Source organism: Staurois parvus, unplaced genomic scaffold (genome assembly GCF_062004578.1).
Source record: "Staurois parvus isolate SC_StPar_1 unplaced genomic scaffold, SC_StPar_1.0 ptg000035l, whole genome shotgun sequence".
In the NCBI taxonomy this organism is placed as follows: domain Eukaryota; kingdom Metazoa; phylum Chordata; class Amphibia; order Anura; family Ranidae; genus Staurois; species Staurois parvus.
In genome coordinates this window covers 938299-958651 of record NW_028317831.1, presented here as the reverse complement: position 1 = coordinate 958651, position 20353 = coordinate 938299, and the positions used below count along the sequence as shown (strand labels likewise).

Sequence of the window (20353 nt, the reverse complement as noted above, 5' to 3'; positions counted from 1 at the left end):
GTGTGAGGGGCGAACATTCCATTGTTAGACCGATCATTTCTGTGTGAAGGGCGAACATTCCATTGTTAGACCGATCATTTCTGTGTGAGGGGGAACATTCCATTGTTAGACCGATCATTTCTGTGTGAGGGGAGAACGTTCCATTGTTAGATCGATCATTTCTGTGTGAGGGGCGAACGTTCCATTGTTAGACCGATCATTTCTGTGTGAGGGGCGAACGTTCCATTGTTAGACCGATCATTTCTGTGTGAGGGGCGAACATTCCATTGTTAGACCGATCGTTTCTGTGTGAGGGGCGAACATTCCATTATTAGACCGATCGTTTCTGTGTGAGGGGCGAACATTCCATTGTTAGACCGATCGTTTCTGTGTGAGGGGCGAACATTCCATTGTTAGACCGATCATTTCTGTGTGAGGGGCGAACATTCCATTGTTAGACCGATCATTTCTGTGTGAGGGGCGAACATTCCATTGTTAGACCGATCGTTTCTGTGTGAGGGGCGAACATTCCATTGTTAGACCGATCGTTTCTGTGTGAGGGGCGAACATTCAGCATCAGCCGGGGGGCAAATACGCATTTCCTTCAGTGTAGCTGATCTAGCTCTATTATGTATAGTTTCTGTCTTTTTCTGCCTATTCTCTCCAGATTTCTCTTTTGTTTCTTTCGGTTATAACAATGATACTAATAATAAAATAATAATAACAAAATAATAATAATAATAATAATAATAATAATAATAACAAAATAATAATAATAATAATAATAATAACAAAATAATAATAATAATAATAATAATATTAATAATAATAACAACAAAATAATAATACTAATAACAAAATAATAATAATAATAATAATAGTAACAACAAAATAATAATAATAATAATAACAAAATAATAATACTAATAATAATAGTAACAACAAAATAATAATAATAATATTAACAACAAAATAATAATAATAATAACAAAATAATAATAGTAATAATAACAACAAAATAATAATAGTAATAATAACAACAAAATAATAATAATAATCACCACCATACTGATAATAGTCGTCCTATGAGGATTTGGTGAGGAGCCACGCTGGGATTTATGGGTAGATTATACAGAGGGGTAATTTCAGTCTGATGAAGTTCAGAGGGCGGTAAACTTACACTGCTGAGACAGGTAAGTAAATGCTTCTTCCAGCACAGAGGGGGTCTGTGGCCACCCTGAGGTCTGACCTCAGCTCTTCTATACTGGAGAATCCAAGGTTTAATTTTCCTTAACAGCCCTCCCCCCCCCCCATGGGGTCCCCTCCTATGCCTGGCCCCATAACAATTGCTTGGGCTGCTTTGACCATGGTTACACAGCTTGTTGGATGAAAACCTTCCTGGGATTTATTTAAAAAATCAATTTCTATACATGAAATAACCAGGAAAAAAAACAAGGCCAGCCCAGGAGGAGTGGGGATTGGCTCCAGAGGATCTATAAGAAGGTAGGTGTCTACAATGACCTTACCTACATCTATGCAAACTGAACCCGGTGGCTCTGCATGGGACCTGAACGGGATCTGCACGGGACCTGCACGGAATCTGCACGGAACCAGCACGGGACCTGCACGGGATCTGCACGGAACCAGCACGGGATCTGCACGGAACCAGCACGGGATCTTCAGGGGTGGTATTGCTTTTTTTCACAGTGCAGGAGATAGCAATGCGTATAGACAAACAGGTCAGCATGGGGGAGGGGAACATGCCAGGAGCTTCCTGTTGGGAAGGAGGGCATAAAACCCCGTCTACCATACTGGTTACCAGGGTGGGTTGGTGGGATCCACTGCTTGGCAGGTCTATTGGGTTCCTGTGGGGGGCTGTAAGCAGTCAGATACCACCAGTGCCAGCTTGCCATACATGGTCATTGAAAGTCCACCGATCTGTCCATAGGAATCCTTCCACCCTTTACAGCTCCGGAAAGGCCAACCCACCACTACAGAGCGAACCTCTACTCCGCAGCACCACCCAGCCTCTGCCTCCCCCCCTCCCCCAGCAATGTCAAACAACAGCATGGACAAATTGGAGGGTATTTGCTTCACCTTCAACCTCTTTCACCCACCATGGCCACCCCATGACCTGCACAGGGTCCCATGGTTCATAATGGTGGCCCCAGGTCCATGCAAAGCCCCCTAAACCCCTTATTCCTGGGCTCCCTCACTGCTCCTTTCTCAGTCCTACCACAACGGTGTCAGCAATGGGGGGGTGCGGTGATGTAATTTCCTTGGTCATGTGACAGTGAGTGTGCCTAGTGATTTGCTGCCAGACCTATGGATTGTCCCTGGGGAAGGCGGTCACATGCTCCCCCCATACCTGAAAGCCCCGGCTGTCATGGAGGAAGGAGCAGTGGGGGGAGCACAGGCGGTGTCAACGGTGTGAGTGATCAGGGGGGTGCAGTCATAACATCTCCTTGGTCATGTGACAGTGAGTGGGCCTAGTGATTTGCTGCCAGACCTATGGATTGTCCTGGGGAAGGCGGTCACATGCTCCCCCCATACCTGAAAGCACCGGCTGTCATAGAGGAAGGAGCAGTGGGGGAGCACAGGCGGTGTCAACGGTGTCAGCGATCAGGGGGGTGCGGTCATATCATCTCCTTGGTCATGTGACAGTAAGTGGGCCTAGTGATTTGCTGCCAGACCTATGGATTGTCCTGGGGAAGGCGATCACATGCTCCCCCCATACCTGAAAGCACCGGCTGTCATGGAGGAAGGAGCGGTGGAGGGAGCACAGGCGGGGGCATGGACAAGGTGGCCATGTCCCTTCCAGCTACAATGATCAGTAGCAGCGGTGGACTGGCAACTCATGGAGCCCCCGGGCAATAGGGGATCATGGGGCCCCTGTGTCCTCACCCACACTCAAACCACACAAAAAAAGCCTATGAAAGGTACCAGGGGCATCTCATGGGGCCCCCTACTGACCCCAGGCCCTTGGGCAGTGCCCGAGAGCCTGGATGATCAGTCCACCCCTGATCAGTAGGATCCATCATCTTGGTGTGTTGGTAAATCTGGGTAGACGAGGAATTCCGAGACACAACACAAACACGACTTACACTCAGTGATCTGTACGTCCTCCAAGCTGCCGGACGGGAGAGCCCCAGTCAGACCTCCTATATATACCACAAGTGACCGTATGATGGAGGCAACTTACAGCAGAGCCGGTCTCCGTCCCGGAGGGTTCAGGAGTAAATTGGTCCCTCTGCAGTCGTCAGCAAATGAAATGTCTCTCCCGAGAATTCAGAATATGGACTGTCTGTGGTTGTAATTAGAATTTGTGTTTTATTTGCGTTCAATTCATTTTTTCAGTCTCAACAAAATCTGTATTTTCTCGGCTTGGGGGGAACAATCGGTATTATGTTACTAAAGGGTCACCAATGTATGTCCATGGACTGGCCTCGACTTTCCGACCAATCACAGTACAGCGAATAACACCGGTTATCTGATCACGATGACATCTGACAGTGCGTGGGATATATCAGACAGAAAGTAAAGGTTGTCCCAGGAAAAACAATGGACATGTGTAAGGACTGGAGGGACCTTGACAAGGACCACATTGTAATGTTTCGACGACTTGGTCAGAGCAACTCCAAAACTGAAGATCTTGTGGGGTGTTCCCGGCCTGCACTAGTCAGGACCGAAAAGTTGTCCAAGGAAGGAGAACCGGCAAACTGGCAACAAGGTCGTGGGTGGCCAAGGCCGATTGATGAGTTGGGAAGGCTCACTGATAGAGGTGGGGGAGGGAAGGCTCATTGATGGAGGTGGGGGGAGGGAAGGCTCATTGATGGAGGTGGGGGGAGGGAAGGCTCATTGATGAAGGTGGGGGGAGGGGAAGGCTCATTGATGGAGGTGGGGGGGAGAGAAGGCTTATTGATGGAGGTGAGGGAGGGAAGGCTCATTGATGGAGGTGGGGAGAGGGAAGGCTCATTGATGGAGGTGGGGAGGGAAGGCTCATTGATGGAGGTGGGGGGGAAGGCTTATTGATGGAGGTGGGGGAGGGAAGGATCATGGATGGAGGTAGAAGGAGGGAAGGGTCATTGATGGAGGTGGGGAGGGAAGGCTTATTGAGGGAGATGGGAAGGGAAGTCTCATTGATGGCAGTGGGGAGGGGGGCTCATTGATAGAGGTGGGGGGAGGGAAGGCTTATTGATGGAGGTGGGGAGGGAAGCCTTATTGATGGAGGTGGGGGAGGGAAGGCTCATTGATGGAGGTGGGGGGAGGGAAAGCTCATTGATGGAGGTGGGGAGGGAAGGCTTATTGATGGAGGTGGGGGAGAGGCTTATGGATGAGATGGGGGGGCAAGGATCATTGATGGAGGTGGGGGGGAGGCTCATTCATGGAGAAGGGGGGGAGACTCATTGATGGAGGTGGAGGGCAAGGTTCATTGATGGAGATGAGGGGAGGCTGATTGATGAAGGTGGGGATGGAAGGCTCATTGATGGAGGTGGGGAGGGAAGGCTCATTGATGGAGGTGGGGTGGGAAAGCTCATTGATGGAGGTGAGGAACGAAGTTTCATTGATGGAGATGGGGGGGCTTATGGATGAGGTGGGGGGGCAAGGCTCATTGATGGAGGTGGGGGGTGGCTCATTGATGGAGGTGGGGATGGAAGGCTCATTTATGAAGGTGAGGAGGGAAGGCTCTTTGATGGAGGTGAGGGGGGAGGCTCATTGATGGAGGTGAAGGGCAAGGTTCATTGACGGAGGTGGGGGGAGGCTGATTGATGAAGGTGGGGAGGGAAGGCTCATTAATGAAGGTAGGGAGGAAAGGCTCACTGATGTAGGTGGGGAGGGAAGGCTCATTGATAGAGGTGGGGAAGGAAAGCTCATTGATGAAGGTAGGGAGGGAGCTACTGGAGCTCAGATTGCTGAAAATTGAATTCTGGTTCTGCTAGAAAGGTTTCAGAACACACAGAGCATCGCCGTTTGTTGTGTATGGGGCTGTGTAGGTGCAGAGTGGTTTGGGGTGCCCATGCTGACCCATCTCCACAGCCAAAAAAGCCTGCAATGAGCATGTGAGCATTAGAATGCAGGATGGAAAGAAGGTAATCCTGGGAAGCCAGTGTGATCCTTTGTCTAATGCAGTCCATGTCTTGATGTGTTGGGGCTGTTTTGGAGGTAAAGGGGACCTATGCAATGTTAGGTGGTCCAACATCATGGTGGGTGGTCACAATGTGATGACTGATCGGTGTATAGTGCGCTGTGTATATATCTATATAGTGACAAGTCCATGCTTTGGGCTCAGTGACTGTACCACATTGTTCCTCTGTCCATGCAGGTCCATCAGTCTGCTCAGAAAGTAGTGTGTAGGCCGTAGTCAGCCTGAGCTCTGTGTATGTTGTCTGGTTTAGTTGGGTTTCTCCTAAGCCGGAGGACGTGCTTCCTCCTGCTAGTGCTCAGTGTTCTCCATTAGGCCGAGTGAGAAGATACATTGTATTGGATTATGACCTTGGCCAGTCATTGAGGGGTTAATGCCAGAGGATAAATATTTGGAGAAACCTTCTAGAAGGATCCTTTCCCTCCTAGGCTTCATTTGGAAAGAATGTAATAGTGGAAGTTCCTTCCCCCCTAAAGCTGCAGTCTGAGGTGGTAAATGTGAGAGGTCCCTTTGCCTGGAGGAGGAAGCGAGGGACAGGAAAGGGTGTTTTGTTCTTTTAGTTGCCCATCTGGGCCTAAAAGAGGGCTGACCTGACCTGTGGAAGAAGCTGAAGAGCTGAAAGGTAGACACCGGTCTGGATCTACAGAACCTACACTGGCCTGTGTCAGAGACATTAAAGTGTCTTGAACTTGACCTCTAGTAGAGGTCCAAAGGTAGTTGGCTCCCTCACCTTCTCACCAGTGTCCTGTTATTGGTTAGTGAAAACATTTACTTCACAAAAGGTTAAGGGGGAGGTCCTGGAGGTAGAAGGAACACGAGCAGGCTCACTTTAAAAAGACTAACAGTTGTGAAGCTTACCTGCCACTTCCTGCCCACTTCCTGCCCACTGCAAGCAGGCCTCGCCATTTTTTCCAGCGAAGCTGCCAATCGTAATAATATATGAATGTGTGGTAGTGGGAGGCGGTAACAAGTGTAGCACCCTTTAGTGGTGCTAGAGTTAGGAAAATGTATAGGCTCACAGAGTACAGTTGCAAGAAAAAGTATGTGAACCCCTTGGGATTACGTGGAGTTTTGCATGAATTGGGCATAAAATGTGCTCTGAACGTCATCTAAGTCACAACAATAGAAGAACACAGTCTGCTGAACATAATACTACACAAACATTAGATGTTGCCATGGTTTAATTGCACATAACATGTAAACATTCACAGTGCAGGGAGGAAAAAGTATGTGAGGCCCTAGCTTAATGACTTCTCCCAGAGCTAATTGGAGCCAGGAGTGAGCCAACCTTGACTCCTATCAGTGTGATGATATTGGATGTGTTGCTGACACCTGTTTTGGGTTTACTGGTTTCAAGAAGCACTGTCTGATGTGAACCATGCCTCGCAGAAAAGAGCTCTCAGAAGACCTACCATCAAGAATTGTTGACTTGCATGAAGCTGGAAAGGGTTACAAAAGTATCTCCTTGAGCCTTGATGTTCATGTGTCCACGGTAAGACAGACTGTCTACAAATGGAGAAAGTTTAGCACTGTTGCTACTCTCCCTAGGCGTGGTCGTCCTGTAAAAATGACTGCAAGAGCACAGCGCAGAATGCTGCATGAGGTAAAGAAGAATCCCAGAGTGTCAGCTAAAGACCTACAGAAATCTCTGGCACATGCTAACATTTTTGTTGACACATCTACAATAAGGAAAACATGAAACAAGAATGGAGTACATGGGAGGACACCACGGAGGAAGCCATTGCTGGCCAAAAAGAATATTGCAGCACGTTTGAAGTTTGCAAAAGAGCACCTGGATGTTCCACAGCACTACTGGCAAAATATACTGTGGACAGATGAAACCAAGATTGAGTTGTTTGGGAAGAACACACAACACTATGTGTGGAGAAAAAAAGGCCCAGCACACCAACATCAAAACCTCATCCCCACTGTGAAACATGGCGGAGGGAGCATCATGGTTTGGGGCTGCTTTGCTGCCTCAGGGCCTGGACGGATTGTTGTCATTGATGGGAAAATGAATTCCAGAGTTTATCAAGACATTTTGCAGGAAAACGTACGACCATCTGTCCGCCAACTGAAGCTCCGCAGAGGATGGGTGATGCAACAGGACAATGACCCAAAGCATACAAGTAATTCAACAAAACAATGGCTGCAACAGCACAGAATACGCCTTCTGGAGTGGCCCGGTCAGAGTCCTGACCTCAACCCCATTGAAATGCTGTGGATGACCTTAAGAGAGCGATTCACACCAGACATCCCAAGAATATTGCTACACTGAAACAGTTTTGTGAAGAGGAGTGGTCCAAAATGACTCCAGATCGTTGTGCAGGTCTGATCTGCAACTACAGGAAACGTTTGGTTGAGGTTATTGCTGCCAAAGGAGGGTCAACCAGTTATTAAGTCCAAAGGTTCACATACTTTTTCCTCCCTGCACTGTGAATGTTTACATGTTATGTGCAATTAAACCACGGCAACATCTAATGTTTGTGTAGTATTATGTTCAGCAGACTGTGTTCTTCTATTGTTGTGACTTAGATGACGTTCAGAGCACATTTTATGCCCAATTCATGCAAAACTCCACGTAATCCCAAGGGGTTCACATACTTTTTCTTGCAACTGTAGCTGATGTAAGCATTTCTGCGGGGGTCAGGCTTAAGTCAGGATGGAGGACTCAGCAGGTCAGGCCTCCCCCTGGTTCTGGAGGTCCATGAAACTAGTGGGTGGAGTGGTGGAGACCAAGATCTGCATATGCATGGGAGTTTGACCAACCTCAAGCAGAAAGCCTTGCAGTGTGGTGAGACCTACCCATAAATATCAGAGAGCCTAGCCCAGGGGCGGACTTACCATTTGGAAACTCGGGCACTGCCTGTGGGCCCGGGGTCAGTAGGGGGCTCCATGAGATGCCCCTGGTACTTTTTTCATAGGCTTTTTTGAGTTTGGGCAAGGACACAGGGGCCTCCTGATCCCCTATTGCCCAGGGGCCCCATGAGTTGTCAGTCTGCCCCTGGCCTAGCCCTCAAAAGTTTGGTGATCAGGTAGAAGATGGAGTGCTGAGGATCTTGAGGCCTGGGAAAGGAGCTCATCCTCCAGGCTGTATGTAGGCCCGAAGGTAGAAACTCTTCAGCCTTTACAACCACTTTAGGGTCACATGGGTGTAATCCATCTAGTCCAGGTGCTTTTTTCATCTTTATTTTGTTTAAATGTTTCTGGATCAAACCAATCATAGGACAATGCATTTAATTTGAGGCTGGGATAATACCATCTACCTATGATGTTCCTTCCTCAGAGGAGTAGGATTAGTTTGTGGCATACGTCTATATTTTAGAGAGCCATTACATTTTTCTGAATGCCTTCTGGTACTTTGTGGCACTTTGTGAACCTAAGGAAGCAGTTTTTGAATGTGTGTGAGAGTTGGAGACATCAGGTAAGCTTTAAAGTAGAACTCCAGACAAATCCTAAACCTGCTCCCACCCCCATTCTAAGCCTATTCCAACAACCCTGTAAAGGAATGATCATGTGACCGGACTGGACCGGGCACTCTGGTCTGGTCACATGTTCTTCCAAGCGACAGAATCAGGAAAACTAAGCTCATACCAGTGCTCAAAGAAATGTGAGTGCAGAAGTTAGAGCTAGGGTCATGTGTGCGTCTACACGAGCACATGAGAATTTGCGAGCTGCTTGTGCTCATGAGTGTTAGCATGCTTGTTTGGATGGACTTTGGCACCCAATGGCTTATTTGAAGGCCTACAGGATTCAGGATCATTGCTGAGTGGTCATCAGCTCCTTCTGTCTTGTACCTGATCCCATGTGTATTTCCGTATCCTTGTTGACTCTGCATGTTCCTGAACCCTTGTTGCTGACCCTGGCTTGTGACCCGCCCTTGTATCCTGCCTGCTGTTCTGGTACCTCCTCTGCTCGCCTGATATTGACCTTGGCCCGTCTCTGACTCCTCTCCTGGTTCCTGATTGTGTACTCCTGTTGTTGCCAACTCCTGCCCATCTGACCACACATCTGAGATCCCGCATCTGCCAGTTGCCAGCTTGCCTGTATCACTGTCTTCAGTTTTGCATCTGCTACAAGATCTGCCAGCTTGGATCTCCTACAGGCACCCATGCCACTCTGTGCCCTGTTATACCTGGTCATCAACCCCAAGGGAAATGGGACAACTGGTGTAAGGGAAGCCCTCTCATCAACTCTCCCTCAACCAGATACGTGACAAGGAAGAGTCAGTGAAGAGGAGAGATTAATGGCTGCAGGGCCTGGGCAATGACTTCACCCATGGGGTATCCATTGTGAGCTGTCCCTCCTCTACATCGAAGATGCCACTGGGAGCCAATCGAGTGACCAGACTGGATTGGATTCAGATTAGGTAAGTACAGATTTTTTTTCTTTACAGAATAAGTAGACTAATCTTAGAATGGGGTGGCAGCAGGTTTGAGTATATTTAGTATTTGACAGGAAGGCTACTGTAATATCTAGAAAAATGGTGTATTTGAAGACTTTGTAAGGTTGCTGATAAGAGGGAAGGGCCCAACAAAGAGGATCATTCAAACCAAGAACATGGATCTAAAGGTACGATTGGGGGCATTTCTGCCATTGTACAATTGCATAGTATTGACTATGTAGATAGTTGGGTTGCCCGAGTTGGGAAAGAGTTAAGGTTTTTCCCTCCTTTCCTGGGTTTTTCTTGGGTCTGGCTCCTTGGTCTGGATATTTAAATACTGGGGAAGGGCTCAAGTTAGGAGCCCTGTGCATGGGAAGACGGAGGAATCATGCAGTCCCGCCAGGAGCGCCTAGTCCCCCTACCGGGTCACTTGTTTGAGATCTCACCTGGAGCCAGGAAAGCTCCAGTATTGGACTTGTACAGAAAGACTGTGTTACCTTGGAGAAGGTATGATCCTCAGCAACCTGTGTTAGGTAGTTAGGTTTGGACTTTGTTCATGTAAGCTGTACTGTTAGACTGCATTACTGAATGTACAGAAAAGTTCCATTAACTGCTTTATGAATGGTCTGAAGTTTGTCCAAAGGGGGGCATGAAGATACCTAGCGTATCCAAAGAAATGGCCCTTTACAGAAATGGGGGTGAAGAGGAAAAGCTAGAGAGCCACCAAGGAAGGGTTAACCAAGCAGTGGTGTTGGCGAGAAGTCATGTCTAACATGTGGTTGCCATGGGTGATGAGGACTGATGAAAATGTTATAGCAGTCAGCCAGCAACGAGTGGAACCGGGCATCGGTGACGAGTCCTCTGGTTTGTGGGGGTTGGTACTCTGACTCCCTCCCTAGCAGGTTGGTGCCCCATAGCATTTGGGACCAAATCCGCAGCATGAAGGCCCCATGGACCAAGCTGCAGCTACGGGAGAATAAAGGAGTTAACTTGTGCTCAGTTCATGGCAAGATCTTTGTTCTCCCACTGGGAGTGGGGTGGTAAAGTAGCTGGCCTAGTGGAGTGGGACACAGGCTCTACAGTGTCTCCCCCAAAATACTGCATTGGAAGACGAGATGTACAGTTCCATGGGAGTAGAGGTCCTCACAGTGAAGAGCTCCAAATTTAATGTGCATCTGTGCAACGGCCTCCTTAATGCTGATCTTCCCCGTACGCCTGATCTTGGGTATTGGGTACCTGGTGCATCCAAAGAAAGGGCCCTGTAACAGCAATGGGGGCGAAGAGGAAAAGCTAGAGAGCCACCAAGGAAGGGTTAACCAAGCAGTGGTGTTGGCAGGAAGTCATGTCTGACATGTGGTTGCTATGGGTGATGAGAACTGATGAAAATGCCAGCAGAGAGTGGAACCGGGCATCGGTGATGGGTCCTCTGGTTTGTGGGGGTTGGTAGTCTGCCCCATAGCATTTGGGACCAAATCTGCAGCATGGAGGCCCCATGGACCAAGCTGCAGGTACAGGAGAGTGAAGGAGTTAAGTTGTGCTCAGTTCATGGCATGCTCTAGCAGGTTGGTGCCCCATAGCATGGAGATCCCTTGGACCAAGCTGCAGGTACGGGAGAGTAAACGAGTTAACTTGTGCACGCCAGAGGTCTGGTTCATGGTGGGATCTCTTTTCTGCCACTGGTCCCAGGCACTAGTGAACACATTCACAGAGAAGTCCCCCATCTGCAGGGTGAGAAGGCCTCTGCCCCACACAACAACACTTCAAGAGTATGAATACTTACAGTGGGGATGGAAAGTTTGGGCACCCCAGCTAAAAATTTGTATTAAAGTGCCTAAAGAAGCCAAGGAAAGATGGAAAATTTCCAAAAGGCATCAAATTACAGATTAGACATTCTTATAATATGTCAACAAAAGTTAGATTTTATTTCCATCATTTACACTTTCAAAAAAACAGAAAACAAAAAAATGGCGTCTGCAAAAGTTTGGGCCCCCTGCAGAGTTAATATCTTGTACTGCCCCCTTTGGCAAGTATCACAGCTTGTAAACACTTTTTGTAGCCAGCCAAGAGTCTTTCAGTTCTTGTTTGAGGTATCTTTGCCCATTCTTCCTTACAAAAGTCTTCCAGTTCTTTGAGATTTCTGGGCTGTCTGTCACGCACGGCTCTTTTAAGGTCTATCCATAGATTTTCAATGATGTTGAGGTCAGGAGATTGTGAAGGCCATGGCAAAACCTTCAGTTTACGCATCTTGATGTAATCCCCCGTGGATTTCCAGGTGTGTTTAGGATCATTATCCATTTGTAGAAGCCATCCTCTCTTTAACTTCAGCTTTTTCACAGATGGCATCAAGTTACCATCCAAAATTTGCTGAAATTTTATTGAATCCATTTTTCCTTCTACTCGTGAGACGTTCCCTGTGCCACTGGCTGCAACACAACCCCAAAGCATGATTGATCCAACCCCATGCTTCACAGTTGGACAGAGGTTCTTTTCATTCAATTCTGTGCCCCTTCTTCTCCAACCGTACCTTTGCTCATTCCGGCCAAAAAGTTCCATTTTAACCTCATCGGTCCACAGAACTTGTTTCCAAAATGCATCCGGCTTGTCTATATGTTCATTTGCAAAGTTCAAACGATGATTTTTGTGGTGAGGACGTAGAAGAGGTTTTCTTCTGATGACTCTTCCATGAAGACCATATTTGTACAAGTATCTCTTTATAGTGGAATAGTGACCACAACTCCAGTGTCTGCCAGATCTTTCTGGAGGGATCGTGCCGTCAAACGTGGGTTTTGAATTGTTTTTCTCACAATCCTGCGAGCTGTTCTGTCTGATATTTTTCTTGGTCTTCCAGATCTTGCTTTAACTTCCACTGTTCCTGATGACTGCCATTTCTTAATGACATTCCGAACAGAGATTATTGACATCTGAAAACGCTTTGCTATCTTCTTATAGCCTTCTCCAGCTTTGTGAGCGTCAACTATTTTCAGTTTCAGTTTTCTAGACAACTGCTTAGAAGAACCCATGGTGCTGATTGTTGGGGCAAGGTCAGATGAGTCTGGGCATTTAAAACCTTTGAGATTGACATCACCTGGTCTTCCCAGATGATGATTGAGAACAATCCATGACACTGGCAGGTCTCAGCTTGGCAAAGGGGGCAGTGCATGCTATAAATTCTGCAGGGTGCCCAAACTTTTGCAGACGCCATTTTTTTGTTTTGTGTTATTTTGAAAGTGTAAATGATGGAAATAAAATCTAACTTTTGTTGACATATTATAAGAATGTCTAATCTGTAATTTGATGCCTTTTGGAGATTTTTCCATCTTTCCTTGGCTTCTTTATGCACATTAATACACATTTTTAGCTGGGGTGCCCAAACTTTCCATCCCCACTGTATGTATTATGTTTTATTTTTCGTTCCTTACATTGTCACAACATTTATAAAAGGAGTTGCCGCTCAAGCATTATGAAAACAAAATCCCTACAGTCTCAGTTTAGTTTTTGTTTCTTTTATAGATTTTAAAATAACGACATCTTACAAAACAGCGTTGCAGTCGTTTCTTGCCTCTCAAATACATTCTCTGTTTATACTCACAAAGTCTCCTTTACAATACTCTGGCAAGAAAGTAAAATGGTCTTCATTTCTTCATTTTTGTGATTTTTATCAATACCTTGGAAGTTATAAATGATCGATCTCAATATTTCTTTATCTTTTTTGGCACTTTAGCAGTTGTTGCACCAATACCGGATGTCAGCGTCGTGGGGGAAAGGAACACAAATGCCCCGCCTTCGTGGGACTATTTAACATTTCAGTTTAAAAATGTAGATATTACACAGAGGAATACTAATGATAATGTATTGATTTTTCTTGATAGCTCTATTGTTTGCCTGGAGGATTCTGGGTAATATTGTAAAACCGTAGGTAGCTCTCAATACATGTGCATTTTCGGGAAGCTGTTTCATGTTCCTACACAGTTGAATCTGCTCATTGACAAATAAAAAGGAGTAAAACTCGGCTTAACCCTTCTGATGGAAAATGACAACTACTCTTCTCCGGATCTCCTTGGTCCTGGCCCCGTAGATCATTGGATTACACATGGGTGGGATGAGAATGTAGAGGTTGGCGAGGGTAATGTGAACGTGGAGAGGGATGTTGTGTCCAAACCTGTGAGTGAAGAAGGAGAAGAGAGCCGGGATGTAGGAGATCAGGATGACACAGATATGGGGGCCACATGTGCCCAGGGCCTTGCGACGAGCTTCCCTGGAAGACAGTCTGTAGACCATCCTGAATATGGCACAGTACGACACAGCTATACAAACAATATCCACAGCAATGACCAGAAGTGCCACTGTAAGGCCGTACACCTGGTTGATGGTGGTATCAGTGCAGGCAATCTTTACTACAGCCATATGTTCACAGTAGGTGTGATAGATGACATTGTTCTGACAGTAAGACAACCTTCGTATCAGGAAAGGAGCCGGAGCCATCAAGAATGACCCTCGAATTACTGCTAAGATCCCAATCTTGGCAATGATGGCATTAGTCAAGATTGAGGTGTATCTGAGAGGATGGCAGATGGCGACATAACGGTCAAAAGCCATCGCCAATAGAATGGTAGACTCCATCATGGAGAAGGCGTGAATTAGGAAGAGCTGGGCCAAGCAGGCATTGAAGTCAATCTCTTTAGCGTTGAACCAGAAGATGCATAGGATTTTTGGGGTGGTCGTGGCAGATGCCACAAGGTCAATGATGGCCATCATAGAGAGGAAAAGGTACATGGGCTTGTGGAAAGTCTCTTTTGGCATAATGATGGCAAGTATGGCACAGTTTCCTAGGATGGTCAGGATGTACATGACGACCATAAGAATGGAGATCCAGAAGTGGGCTACTTCCAAGCCTGGGATCCCTATTAAAATGAAGTTCTTTGGCTGGTAGAAGGTCTCATTTTGCCCAGACATGGCACCATTCATCGCTGAAAATAAAATTGGAAAAATATGAAATATTAACTGAAATACAACCCTAATCTGGTTATTGGTTTTGGTGGGATGAAACGTTTTGACGCCAATTCCAAAATGGAGCTACCTCCTCTCAATTTATATACTCTGCTCTCCGTGTGTCTCCTCTTGCTTCTTTAATATGCATCAGACCAAGAAAGATGCCTTCAGAACTAAGCACGTTTTCAGGGAAAGTGGTTCACTTTTGGGATGCATTTGAAAAAATTACTCAGAGTCAGTGGTAGGTGAAACAGTATGTCTATTAGGAAGTAGGAGAAGACAATGCTCTGGTGTCAGTGGTAGTTGGAAGGAATGCCCCAGTGTCAGTGGGAAGGGAGCAACCTGGCATATTTGGGATGAAAAACAAAATGTCTTGATGTTGGATGGTCAGTGGTAGAAAATATATTGTGGTTATTAAGCTGAGCTGGGGGGCCCTGGAGGGGCCAGTTAGTGCTGTTGGGGGGGGCTGAAAGATTGTACATGAGGTTTGGAACAACTGGGAGGTACTGTTTGGGGTTCTGGAGAGTTCTTCAGGATCCAGGACACTTGAACCGAGCTGTTCCTTGCTGCCTTTATCAGCAATGGTGCTCTAAGCCACAACTTATGGGTCCTAAAGGCAAATCTGGCCCTTACACTATTTACTCATTGTAAGGGCTCTCTTGTTTCCTGTAGACCCTAGGCATACATGGAAGGATTAGGTGTATCTAAATCCAAGAACAAAAATGTGATCTCAGTCCAGGAAGTAGACAAAGGGATGGACCATGGTTTGTCCCTGGATAATGGCTAAACAAAGATGGTGCTGTCCATCTGGGGAGAAAAGCAGATGAAGACATTGTCAGGAGAGAGATAATAAATGACACATTACTGTGAATGCATGGACTAAACCCTATGAGGTAGTGGGTCACCTCTCCACCGCTTTGCAGTTGATATAAATAGATGTAGGAGCTAAAACTGGTTGTATTTAGTGGGTTCCAGAATCTGCTATTTATCTACCACCTAGAGCAGACCTTTGTGGCATATTATAGGTTGGTTAAAGACCTTCAGAACCCTGGTAATGGTGATTTAGAAGCTGTATTCCTTGTAGGTTCCCCATGGAAGGACACAAAACACCAATCAGTAACCAACCCTGTAGAAGTGTCTGTAATGGAAGAGAGACAGATGTCTAACCTCTGGTGTCCAGAGCATGAACTGACCTTAATTGGCTTCTACGGGCTGACAGTGGAGTCCCTCGTGTCCTGACATTGGTCAACAACCAGACAGGAAAGTTACAATCCCTCCTCCTTACTGAACCCAATTATCTTGAGCGCTTTCACTGGGTAAAATACAACAGTGTAGGCATAGATTACCCCAGAGACCAAGGACACGTCAGGGGGTACCTAGGGGGCTATGTCCAAGGATCGAGGACACATATCAGGGGAGGTTCTAGGGACTATCTCCAATAATTGAGGACACATGTCAGGGATACCTAGGGGGCTATGTCCAAGGATCGAGGACACATATCAGGGTAGGTTCTAAGGGCTATCTCCAATAATTGAGGACACATGTCGGGGGGTACCTAGGGAACTATGTCCAAGGATCGAGGACACATATCAGGGGAGGTTCTAGGGACTATCTCCAATAATTGAGGACACATGTCGGGGGGTACCTAGGGGGCTATGTCCAAGTATCGAGGACAAATATAAGGGGAGGTTCTAGGGGCTATCTTCAATAATTGAGGACACATGTCAGGGATACCTAGGGGGCTATGTTCAATGATCGAGGACACATATAAGGGGAGGTTCTAGGGACTATCTCCAATAATTGAGGACACATGACAGGGTGTACCTAGGGGGCTATGTCCAAGCATCGAGGATACATATCAGGGGAGGTTCTAGGGACTATCTCCAATAATTGAGGACACATGTTGGGGGGTACCTAGGGGGCTATGTCCAAGGATCGAGGACACATATAAGGGGAGGTTCTAGGGGCTATATCCAATAATTGAGGACACATGTTGGGGGGTACCTAGGGGGCTATGTCCAAGGATCGAGGAAACATATAAGGGGAGGTTCTAGGGGCTGTCTCCAATAATTGAGGACACATGTCGGGGGGTACCTAGAGGGCTATGTCCAAGGATCGAGGACATATATCCGGGGGGTTCTAGGGGCTATATCCAATAATTGAGGACACATGTCGGGGGGTACCTAGGGGGCTATGTCCAAGGATCAAGGACACATACCAGGGGGGTTCTAGGGGCCATCTCCAATAATTGAGGACACATGTAAGGGGTACCTAGGGGGCTATGTTCAAGGATCGAGGACACATATCAGAGGAGGTTCTAGGGGCTATCTCCAAGGATTAAGGACACATGTCGGGGGGTACTTAGGGGGCTATGTCCAAGGATCGAGGACACATATCAGGGGAGGTTCTAGGGGTTATCTCCAATAATTGAGGACACATGACAGGGTGTACCTAGGGGGCTATGTCCAAGGATCGAGGACACATATCAGGGGAGGTTCTAGGGGCTATCTCCAATAATTGAGGACACATGTTGGGGGGTACCTAGGGGGCTATGTCCAAGGTTCGAGGACACATATAAGGGGAGGTTCTAGGGGCTATCTCCAATAATTGAGGACATGTGTCCGGGGTTACCTAGAGGGCTATGTCCAAGGATCGAGGACATATATCCGGGGGGTTCTAGGGGCTATCTCCAATAATTGAGGACACATGTCAGGGGGTACCTAGAGGGCTATGTCCAAGGATCAAGGACATATATCTGGGGGGTTCTAGGGGCTATCTCCAATAATTGAGGACACATGTCAGGGGGTACCTAGGGGGCTATGTCCAAGGATCGAGGACACATATCAGGGGAGGTTCTAGGGGCTATCTTCAATGATTGAGGACACGTGTCTGGGGTTACTAAGGTCTTCTCCGAGGCCCGCCTCACCACCTGCCCCCTCGACCCTGTCCCCTCACAATTTTCTACGACCTCCCTCCTCCATCCTACGCTCCCTCACCCACATCTTTAATCTCTCCCTCTCTTCTGGTGCATTCCCCTCCCCTCTGAAGCATGCACACATCACTCCCATACTGAAAAAGCCCTCGAACAACCTTAGACCCATCTCCCTGCTGCCATTTACATCCAAACTCCTTGAGTGCTTAGTCTATAATCGCCCACCTCACTGACAACAACCTCCTCGACCCCCTACAGTCCGGCTTCCGTCCCCTACACTCCACCGAAACCGCCCTACACTCCACCGAAACCAACCTACACTCCACCGAAACCGCCCTACACTCCACCGAAACCAACCTACACTCCACCGAAACCGCCCTACACTCCACCGAAACCGCCCTATTTAAACTCACCAACGACCTGCTAACCGAATCACTAGCCTACTGAATGACATATCAGACTGGATGTCGCTCCACTTCCTTAAACTGAACCTCTCCAAAACTGAGCTCCTAGTCTTCCCCCCAGCCCGGACCCCACCCCCAGTGACTTCTCCATCACATCCAACAACGCCACCATAAGACCCACCCCGCAATTCAGAGTACTTGGTGTCATTCTTGACTCCAATCTATCCTTCCAGCCCCAAGTCCAATCGCTAACAAACTCGTGCAGACTCCACCTCCGCAACATCGCCAAAATCCGCACATTCCTAACCCCAGAAACCACTAAACAGCTCATCCACTCCCTCATCATATCACGACTCGACTACTGCAACTCCCTCCTCACTGGCCTGCCTCGCCACAGGCTATCCCCGCTTCAGTCCATCCTGAATACGGCTGCCAGACTCATTCACCTTTCCAACCGCTTTGTTTCCGCCACCCTTCTCTGCCAATCCCTCCACTGGCCTCCACTCAGTGTCCTCCACCCCCCTCTGCCAATCCCTCCACTGGCCTTCGATTGCACAACGGATCAAATTCAAAATCCTAACACTGACGTACAAAGCCGTCCACCATACTGCCCCGAACTACATCACTGACCTAATATCCAAGTACCACCCAAAACGAACTCTCCGCTCCTCACAAGACCTCCTTCTCTCTAGTTCCCTGGTCTCCTCCTCCCATGCCCGCCTCCAGGACTTCTCCAGGGTGTCACCCATCCTCTGGAACTCCCTGCCCCAACCCATCAGACTATCACCTACTCTCCTCTTCTTTAGGCGCACCCTGAAAACCCACCTCTTCAGGGAAGCCTACCCCACACCCTGCTAATTGACGATCTCCTCCACTCCTCCTACCACTCCATCCCCCACAGCTATTTCCTCCCATACCACTATCCCCTCCCTCCTAGATTGTAAGCTCTAAAGAGCAGGGCCCTCGAATCCCTCGTGTATCACATTGTATTGGTATTGTTCTGTCACATGTTCTGTCCCCCTCTGTAATGTACAGCGCTGAGCAAACTGTTGGTGCTTTATAAATACTGTATAATAAAAATATGTGAAATAAAGTGCCCTTTGCAAGGACTGAGGACACATGTCATGGAGGTACATAGGGTGTCGTGTCAAGGGACTGAGAACACATGTCATGGAGGTACATAGGGTGTCGTGTCAAGGGACTGAGGACACATATCATGGGGGTACATAGGGTGTCGTGTCAAGGGACCGAGGACACATATCATGGGGGTACATAGGGTGTCGTGTCAAGGGACTGAGGACACATATCATGGGGGTGCATAGGGTGTCGTGTCAAGGGACTGAGGACACATATCATGGGGGTACATAGAGTGTCGTGTCAAGGGACTGAGGACACATGTCATGGGGGTGCATAGGGTGCCGTGTCAAGGGACCGAGGACACATATCATGGGGGTGCATAGGGTGTCGTGTCAAGGGACCGAGGACACATGTCATGGGGGTGCATAGGGTGTCGTGTCAAGGGACCGAGGACACATATCATGGGGGTACATAGGGTGTCGTGTCAAGGGACCGAGGACACATGTCATGGGGGTGCATAGGGTGTCGTGTCAAGGGACTGAGGACACATGTCATGGGGGTACATAGGGTGTCGTGTCAAGGGACTGAGGACACATGTCATGGGGGTGCATAGGGTGTCGTGTCAAGGGACTGAGGACACATGTCATGGGGGTGCATAGGGTGTCGTGTCAAGGGACCGAGGACACATATCATGGGGGTACATAGGGTGTCGTGTCAAGGGACTGAGGACACATGTCATGGGGGTGCATAGGGTGTCGTGTCAAGGGACCGAGGACACATATCATGGGGGTGCATAGGGTGTTGTGTCAAGGGACTGAGGACACATATCATGGGGGTACATAGGGTGTCGTGTCAAGGGACTGAGGACACATGTCATGGAGGTACATAGGGTGTCGTGTCAAGGGAGTGAGGACACATATCATGGGGGTGCATAGGGTGTCGTGTCAAGGGAGTGAGGACACATGTCATGGAGGTACATAAGGTGTCGTGTCAAGGGACTGAGTACACAAATCATGGGGGTACATAGGGTGTCGTGTCAAGGGACTGAGGACACATGTCATGGAGGTACATAGGGTGTCGTGTCAAGGGAGTGAGGATACATGTCATGGAGGTACATAGGGTGTCGTGTCAAGGGAGTGAGGACACATGTCATGGAGGTACATAGGGTGTCGTGTCAAGGGAGTGAGGACACATATCATGGAGGTACATAAGGTGTCGTGTCAAGGGACTGAGTACACAAATCATGGGGGTACATAGGGTGTCGTGTCAAGGGACTGAGGACACATGTCATGGAGGTACATAGGGTGTCGTGTCAAGGGAGTGAGGATACATGTCATGGAGGTACATAGGGTGTCGTGTCAAGGGAGTGAGGACACATGTCATGGAGGTACATAGGGTGTCGTGTCAAGGGACTGAGGACACATATCATGGGGGTACATAAGGTG

At 47.8% G+C, this 20353-nt stretch overlaps 1 protein-coding gene across 1 annotated transcript; it reads right to left on the bottom strand.

Moving 5' to 3' along the window:
• Positions 1-13517: 13517 nt before the first annotated feature.
• LOC149470613 (olfactory receptor 52P1-like) lies at positions 13518-14459 on the bottom strand. The gene has a single exon (XM_089662054.1). The coding sequence runs from the start codon at positions 14457-14459 to the stop codon at positions 13518-13520; it is 942 nt and encodes a 313-aa protein (XP_089518180.1).
• Between the last annotated feature and the right edge of the window lie 5894 nt (positions 14460-20353).

What these genes read in the sequence shown, in the direction of transcription:
- LOC149470613 (XM_089662054.1), bottom strand. Translation starts at nt 14,459, where the DNA reads ATGTCTGGGCAAAATGAGACCTTCTACCAGCCAAAGAACTTCATTTTA.